General features: G+C 35.4%; 1 protein-coding gene across 1 annotated transcript in view; it reads left to right on the top strand.

Annotated features, from left to right (window-relative positions):
* LOC122272131 (uncharacterized PE-PGRS family protein PE_PGRS54-like) overlaps nt 1-9,237 on the top strand; it is a gene marked incomplete in the record, with an annotated part of 82,213 nt that overhangs the window by 33,859 nt on the left and 39,117 nt on the right. Inside the window, 3 exon segments of the mRNA XM_071185859.1 lie at nt 1,678-1,734; nt 3,305-3,502; nt 7,122-9,131. Coding sequence (XP_071041960.1) covers nt 1,678-1,734; nt 3,305-3,502; nt 7,122-9,131 — 2,265 coding nt within the window.

Below are 9,237 nucleotides of genomic sequence, written 5' to 3'. Positions count from 1 at the left end.
TCGAGGAACATTCCAGTGACTTTCAAGTCATGTCTTGGCCCCCAAATTCACCTGACCTTAATCCAATAGAGCATTTGTGGTCCTACTTGGAAAACCAAATTCGTGCTGCCACGCTACCCCCTCGAAATGTGAGGGAATTGCAGGACCAGTTAGTGAGCGCTTGGTACCAGATACCACAGACTACCTCTAGCACCTTGGTCTTATACCTATACCATAAGGTCTTATACCTATAAGCACCTTGTGGAATCAATGCCACGGCGGGTGCTAGCAGTTTTGAGGGCAGAACGTGGTCCTACATGTTATTAGCATTGTGGTCATAATGCAATGGCTCTTCGGTGTATATATATATAGATAAATATGCAATTGGCCTCATACTTTAATAAAATCATATTTGAACTTGTTGTTAATACGCTATGGTACCACTTTATCAACTTAGTCGTACCCATTCTCACGATTGACTTTACGATTGACTTTATTGTATTCAATTTAATTCTATCTTATTCCATTAATTTAATTCTATACAATTAAGTATAAGAACCACATAAATAAAAAGTGAACATTTATGATAAAATCAGGAAACCAGTTGATGTAGAAGCAGCACCATTCAATGTTATACAGGAAGATATGTAAAGTCTCCAGTTCGAAAAAAAATAAATGAACCTTCCTGAATAACTTTTGATCTAATGATCGGATTTTCACTTTCTAAGGCTCAATCTTAATGGTTTGAAGGGTTGACTTCAAACATGCTAATTAATTACTGCAGAAAATATTTTAGGTTTACAAATTTTACGCACAAAAACGTACTTTCTTTGAATATATTTCGTTCAACATACATACCATTTTTTAATGCGGATTCAAATTCCTGATCCCCAAGGAGGTAACCGCAATCAAAGAATAAAATGGGCCCAACAGTTTGGTAAGGAAGTTAGTCCGAAGTTTGGACCCTATAATGCTAATTTTATTCCTTGCTTATTTAGCCATATCTCGAGAACTTTTTAATCGAATTGGAAAAATTCTTGCACGCAATTTCAAAATTCTTTATCCAAAAATAATAATAATCAAAATCATTTTGAATTGAAAGGTTTTCAATTCTTTACATCATTTCAAAGAATACAATTTTACACGGCAAAAAAAACAGAATATGAGCGAAATCGGTCGATCAGTTAATAAGAAATCGAATTTTAAAAACACTACTTTATAGAAAGAAGTTTTAAGCTTTAATTTTTAATACTTTGCTTAGGGTATTATTTATAATACAATAAAGTATTTCAATCAGAAACGGAAGTTAAATAAAATTTTGTTAAAACTAGTTATATATTATCTTTTGTTACTACTTTAAATGTTATAAAAACTACAGCTGCTTTATTTCAATTTCAAATGCAGGTTTCTTTTTTAATTTCGAGACATATTACGCGTTAAATGTTTTTTTTAACGAAATATTTGTAATTTAGAAGTCTATTTAAATTAACTTTCGTTTTTAATTTTTCGATCTAAATTGCTCTGTGCGAGGCGCGTGACGTTCAGGGGAACCGATTAGGAAATTCATAATTCACACATAAATATTCCACACATAAGTAGGTTATAAATCTGTTATGAAATAAATTAATGATCTGCATTATGTTTATGAAATTTTTACTAGTGGTACTGCTACCGAAATATTTCTTTTTCTTTTTTTAGCATTTGGAGCAAATGTAGGATTAATGGGTGGTGACTTAGGAGGAGGACTTAAATTAGGTGGGTACAATTTATTATTTAATATATANTATATATATATATATATGATTAAAACAACCTCAAAAACTCAAGGAAACACTGAAATGTAAATTAAATAAAAAGATACGATGAAAGGATGGATTGAACTGAGAAGAATGGCAGCTTCGACAGGAGGACCATGTTATGCTGTCAGTGCAGAAGCAGTTTCTGCAGACTGGTAGCAAATGCCAACATCTGGCATAAGTTACTGACTGTTAAACGAAAGGGAAATAAGTAGCACGCCAGATGAAGCCTATGCAATGAAGCAAAAAAAAAAGTCCAACTAGAAGTATATATATGTAACAGGCGGGAAACTCGATCTTTCAGAAGTCGATAGTTACAGGTTCGACAAGTGACTAAGGTTATAAGATTCACAGTTGTATGCATAAGAATCAAAAGTAAAAGATCTCCGTTACTCAGTTCTTCTGCAAGGTATTGATTTTCAGACTTAAATGCCCACTTCCTATATTATAATTATAACCGAATAATTGACTCAATTTTTAGTTTACGACTAAGTTCAACTTCGTAGTCTTGTAGTTTTAAACCCAATCTAGAAGACCAGAAACGTGAGACATTCGCCTTCTTGGAGGACTTTTTTGATAGAACTAACCCGCATTTGCGATACATGGAGAAGGAAACCACGAAACCCTCCCACTATTAGCCTGACGGCAAGAGGACTCTAATTCGTGATCCGTCTAAATCTGAGAATATTTTACATCAGCACTGTGGTCGGAGTGAGCCGGGTGTAGAATTCGTATCGACCAGCCATCTATGGGATTCAATCCCGGTTCACCTCATTGAAAAGCTAGTGCTCTATCCCCTTTGCAACCACTGCTCCGCCCAAATCCTATATTATATTTTTTATAACCGTCGTTGAACAGCCAATCCAATTTTTAGTTTGCGACTACTATTTTAGTTTACGACTAAGTTCAACTCCTAAGCCTTGTAATTTTAAACTCAATCCAGAAGTGCAGAAAACTCCTGGATCAACTTCTGGTAGAAATTTGCCTTCGTAGAGGACTTTTTGATGGAATTAACCCGCATTTGCGTTACATGGAACAGAAAACCATGAAAATCTCTCATAGTTAGCTTGACGACAAGGAGACTCTAACCCATGATAGGATGCTAGGCGAATACTATATATCGTAGGCTAACTAAAAAGACTGAAACTTTGTAAATATCATTTAAGCAATACAATCAGGAAAGCTCTCAGAACTTTCTAGCCAGAATGACTTCTTTTGTTTTCTGTCTGATATTTTTAGGCTTATTGCAATCAACCTAATTGTCTTGAGGCTAATTAGGAAATCTGCGCAGAATTGTTTAATCATGCTGAATATAACCCTTTGAAAAAAATCAGAATAACTTAGCAATGAGTGGTATATTTTCTAATTAGCTTTTTAGGTGTGTAAGTTCATTATCTTTTCCCTAAAATACGTCAGACTAATTAGTAAATACTAGATATTCTGCTATGGTATGGGTTATAAATTATCTGTTTTGATTTTACATTTCGTCATAAAATTTAATCTTTGCATTTTGGTTAATCTGCGTTCAGGTGAATCTGGTATAAATCTTACATTTGGTGGAGGAGGATCACTCGGTATGGGCGGCGGCGCAGCAGATGGTGAAATGGGAATAGGACTTGATGCAGGAGGTGAAGTTGGAGCAGGCTTGGATCTTGGTGCTGGAGTCGACGGTTCTGTCGGACTTGGTGCTGGAGTCGACGGTTCCGTCGGACTTGGAATAGATGCTGGTAATGGTGTTTTGATACAAAATTCAGTTAAGTTATGTATGCAACAAGTACGCATGTTTTCCACAGTAGTTTTTTAAACTTTTTGCGAAACAAACTTGGTAATGGAATTAAGAAATTCAATAACCGTGTACAGTCACTGGTCAAACTATTACACGCGCTATAAGATTCTGCGTAAAATTTTAATTATCAGGTGATACTATACAGCTTTATTGTTTTCAGACGGCTGAAACCGGTTTGTACTTGTTTTCGTTCGTATGTTAATTAGTTAAAATAAACGATTTATAATATAAATTCAACACTTGGATGAATTAGACGATTTGTTATATAAATATAGAATATTTATTATATCTGGTTTAATATTAATATATTATAATAATAGACCCAAATTATTTGAAGCACTATAGTTTTTTAATAATTACGTGTTTTGCATGAGTTAATATGCAATACTTTTAAATTTAAACATACATGTAATGGGTTTTTATGCGGGAGATTTTTATGTATTTCCTATTTGTATTTATTTTCAACATATTGCATTAAAATGTTTACCAATTGATACGCGAACGGAAACAAGTGCAAACCGGTTTCTGCAGCTTAAAAACAATAAAACTGCATAGTATCCCCTGATAATTAAAATTTTAGATATAATCTTTTAGTGCGTCCAATAATTTGATCAGGGACTGTATATCCATCAGAAAGAGTATGCAATACTCTGAAGAAGACCTTAACGTTCTCTGAGGTTATGCAATACTGTTTCAGTTACTTTTATCGAAAAAACTAAGTGTAACTGTTGTTTTTTATAATTGATTATTCACCATTTAAGGAATTAAGATATGTAAACTGTCAAGTTGAGATTAATAATAGTTTCCAAAGAAATTGAGCTTATTTAACCAAATTATTTGGATTCTATTCATAGATAAATTCAAAATTATTTAAAACTAGCTGAATGTAAGTTTTTGGTCCGAGTTGGAAAAAAACAGTATAGCCTAAATAACTTGGTTTTAATTTAAACTTCACCTTAAAATTAAAAAAAAAATCACTTACCAACACAATTAAAAATGATTAAATAATCCCAATTCGTATTATTTTTTGTTGACTTTCTCTGTATTTTTACGTAATTAGATTAAAACGTTATTGCATTTTTAGAAGCATCACGTTATAACAGTTTCAGAAGCTCTGCACATCAAAATAACTTTCCTTAATATGATTCAACTTCAAAAATGATAAGGCGAAAAGCCGCCAGTCAAAATTTGTTTCGATCAAACAATGTTTCCGAAGAAATAGAATTTTAGAACAGTGGCACCCAAATTGTGTGCAGTTACCTTGTGGTGCCGTAGAGTGAGATGAGGGGTGCCATTAGGTGTGCAAAACTCAAAATCTAAAACACTACCTGGCCAAGCTCTGTGGCATATATCAATACGATATAAGCCTCTCTTTTGCATTGATGACAGTCAGTAAGCATTTGAGCAGATTATTTAAGAGTTTTCGACTGGTGGATATAGGAATTATCTTCCAGCAGGGCTCGTCCAGCAGGGCTTTTACCCGTCCCCGAGGACGGCTTGTCCAACAATGTACCCGTCCTCCTATGAAACTAACCCGTAGCTTCTAAATAAATAAAAATATAATTTTCTCTTATTTATTACAAACATTTATATAAATTGCACAATGAATTAGTCGTTACTAGGATTACAAATACTAGGATTACATTATACAGTAATAAAAGAAATACTAGGTTACTAATAGTAAAACGTAGTATTTCTATTATGAAATAACTTATTTCTTTGATGAAATAATTTAAATAACATATTTTAAGTTATCTGTCAATTATCTTGTCAATTTATCCGATGGTACTGCGTTTTAAAAAAAAATCAAATCTGACGTTCGCCAGTTCCACAATCAAGCCAATGATTTGCGGAGGTTTCTGCACAGAAATCTGAAAGAGGTTTTCCATTTAGGTAGATATTCTTAAATGCGTTTAGCACTTCTTATTTAAGACCAGTAAGTAATGTGTTTTTCTTGTAAGTTCATTGCTGAAAAGGCCTTTCAACCGCTGCAGTACTCCCAGACAGAGAAAACATCAATTCCACCATGCGCAGTATGTTGCTGTATTTCGAGATTAGAGGGTCATTTTAGAAGTAAGGAGCTAGACTCTTGTATGATAACAAAAATTGAAAATGTATCACGAACATTAACGGGAAAATGGCCGCCCGCGCGGACGCTGGATTCGAGAAATTTGTTGTCCGCGGAGAATTTTCGACCGCCGAGGACGGGCGTACGGGCGGTTTTTCGAGCCCTGTCTTCCAGGCATACATCACTGCTAAAGGGTTATTCTTACTGCATGCGCTTCACGCACTTCCGATCACCGTTGAGGGAGAATGAAAGTCTAATTGGTGAAAAATAATTTCCCGCAAATAACCAACTAGGTAATTTATTTCTCTCTGTCATGATAGGAATGGCCCTTGAAGTAAGTAATGGCAGTGAGGATGGTCGATTTGGCTGGTTACGTAATCTACGTTTTATTTCCTTACGCTTTAGAGCTGAGCCTATGGAAGGCCAATCCAATTTTTGTCATACTATAGCTGCGCAAGTCTTGATGAAACAGCTAATATGATGCGGAAAAATGCGCCTACCCTGAAATATTGCCATAAAGTTAAGTACATTGTAAACCTTCTTAGTGTATATTAACACCAAAATGGTGTTTTGAAACGACAAAAGTAGAGTTAAGGCGTAATAAAACACCAAGGTTAGTTTTAGATGTAAACACCGCAATTGTCCATTGTATTTCTTTCAGCGTAAAAAAGTTGCTGCTATTTTTGGTGTTAAGTAACACTAAAACTTTGCAAAACAAAGCATGGTTATACCATATAATTCATAAAAAGGACAGAAAAAACGCAAATTTGCAACAAGAACTATTAATTTAGAATACATACACGCAAGGATTCCAGAAATAAAAATAATTTGTCAACTTTACGCACATCACAAATAGAACATTTGGACAATTTGAATTAGGCTTAATAGAACAAAAGGATGGAATTATATATTTTTACTTCAACGATGATACTCGAAAACTGGCATTTTTGAAGTAAGTAACACAATGCATTCATTCATTTGTGACTAGAATTTGTTTTCCTGTATTGGTGTAATGCAAATTAAGTCACTTCAAAACATTCTATTTTCCACTGCTAACCAGTATTACTGACACATAATGTAGTTTTTTAATTTTAGTTTTAAAAAAAAGTCATATCGGTTCTGTTTTGTGTTTAGAAGCCTTTTTTTTGTATTTGGCATTATGTTAATCATTTTATCTTAATTAATGAGTCAAACTGAGAATTTAAATTATTGTTTCCAACTTCGTAAATCTCGAAAACCAAAATATGTTCTGTTCTAATATTGGCTTTTAATTTTTGCAGCATCAAACAGATATTGAAAATTATTTCTGGATGATATGAGTATGACGTAGAATATTAAAAATGGATGAAATACCTCATCTTCGACATCATTTTCAAATTTTATTGAACTATAATTTATAAAAGCCATAATAAGAATGGCAATCAGTATTTGAAGTTAAAAGAAAAAGTAACTAACTTTATCAAAAAGCATATAATAATTATTAATTTTATAGGTGCTCATATTCGTGGAGAAATTGACATGAGTGGAGAAGGATCAGTTGAAGTTGGCGCAGATGAAATTGGGGTCAATCTAGAATTGCCAGATGGTTTGGGTGCAGGAGGAGTTGACTTGAATATGGGAAATGAATTTGAGGTCGAATTAGGTGGTGGTTTAGGTGATTTAGCAGTTGATTTTAATGGAGAAGGTGGAGGTGAATTGGCTGGTGGTTTAGGTGATTTTGATTTTGATTTTGGTGGAGGAGGAGCAGTTGATTTGGGCGCAGAAGGGATTGGTGGTTTTGGTGACTTAGCAGTTGATATTAATGGAGAAGGTGGATTTGGTTTTGGTGAGGAATTATCTGGTGGCTTAGGGGATTTAGCTATTGATTTTGGTGGAGGAGGAGTAGGTGGTTTGGATGCAGAAGTGGGAGGTAATTTTGGAGATTTAGAAGTTGGTATTAATGGAGACATTGGAGGTGAATTAGCAGGTGGTTTAGGAGATTTTGGTATTGATTTTGGTGGAGGAGAAGCAGTTGATTTGGGCGCAGGTGGGATCGGCGGTTATGGTGACTTAGACGTTGATATTAATGGAGACATTGGAGGTGAATTAGCAGGTGGTTTAGGAGATTTCGGTATTGATTTTGGTGGAGGAGGAGCAGTTGATTTGGGTGCAGGAGGGATCGGTGGTTATGGTGACTTAGCCGTTGATATTAATGGAGACATTGGAGGTGATTTAGGAGATTTTGGTATTGATTTTGGTGGAGGAGGAGCAGTTGATTTGGGCGCAGAAGGGATCGGTGGTTTGGGTGACTTAGGAGTTGATATTAATGGAGAAGGTGGGTTTGGCTTTGGTGAGGAATTAGCTGGTGGTTTAGGGGATTTAGCTATTGATTTTGGAGGAGGAGAAGCAGTTGATTTGGGCTCAGAAGGGATAGGTGGTTTGGGTGACTTAGCAGTCGATATTAATGGAGAAGGTGGATTTGGTTTTGGTGAGGAATTAACTGGTGGGATAGGAGATTTGGCAATTGATTTTGGTGGAGGTGACGCAGTTGACTTGGGCACAGAAGGGATCGGTGGTTTGGGTGACTTAGCAGTTGATATTAATGGAGAAGGTGGACTTGGCGTTGGCGAGAAATTAGGAGGTAGTTTGGGTGAGTTAGATCTTGATTTGAAGGGAGGAGTGGGACATTTAGGTGAAGAAGCGAATGACTTCGAAGACAAATTAGCAATTGATATTAATGGAGAGGAAAGTTTTGATGTAGGTCTCAATGTTGATTCCGGGCTAGAGGGAATAGACAGTTTTGGCACAGACGGAATAAATGATTTTGGTGAAGGTGGAGGTGATAGTTCTGGTGCAGAAGTAAGTGATGGTTTGGAGATCGGAGGAAAGTTTGATTTGGGTGTAGGACAACCAGCGGTTGATTTGGGGGAAAAGGGAATTGATGGTTTTGATACGGAAATAGGCGATTTTGGTGTAGGAGATGCAGATAGATTGGAAGAAGGAGGTGGTTTGAGAGGTGATTTTCAAGGAGGAAATGATTTAGGCGTAGATGAAACAGTTGATTTAGGGACAGATGATTTTAATTCAGAAATATCAAGTGATATTGATAAAGGAGGAGCAGTTGATTTGGGAGAAGCAAACAAAATTGATGAGGGAGGAGATGATAATATTGGTGGCGAAGGAACAGGTGATTTAGATAACGAAAGAACAGGGGGTGTAGATGGTTTAGGAGAAGGAGACATAGGTGTTTCTGATGAAGGAGAAGTTGATTGTGGAGAAGAAGTGGTTCTTGATTTTGGTGAAAGAGGAGCAGATGATGTGGGTGAAGGAAAAAATGATTTTGGTGCAGAAGATGTAGGTGTTTTGGGGGAAGAAAAATTTGATAGCGTGGATGCAGGAGGTGGTATTGCTGAAGGAGCAAAACCTGGTAAGATTGAACCAGGATTGGATGATTTTGGTGCTCTTGAAGGAGGTACTACAAAATCAGGAGGAAAAGATTATCAGAAACCTGAATTAAGTTTTGGTAAATACTATTTCTTAAACTTTTTTTCCATTTTTTGTTTTTATTTTATTTTAAAAAAAGAATACATATATATTCTCGGTAAAGTCGGATATCTGGTATACTTTAC

The sequence above is a fragment of the Parasteatoda tepidariorum genome, chromosome 9 (genome assembly GCF_043381705.1).
Source record: "Parasteatoda tepidariorum isolate YZ-2023 chromosome 9, CAS_Ptep_4.0, whole genome shotgun sequence".
NCBI lineage: Eukaryota > Metazoa > Arthropoda > Arachnida > Araneae > Theridiidae > Parasteatoda > Parasteatoda tepidariorum.
The sequence above is the reverse complement of the archived record's forward strand: the minus strand, read 5'-3'. Positions and strand labels throughout refer to the sequence as shown.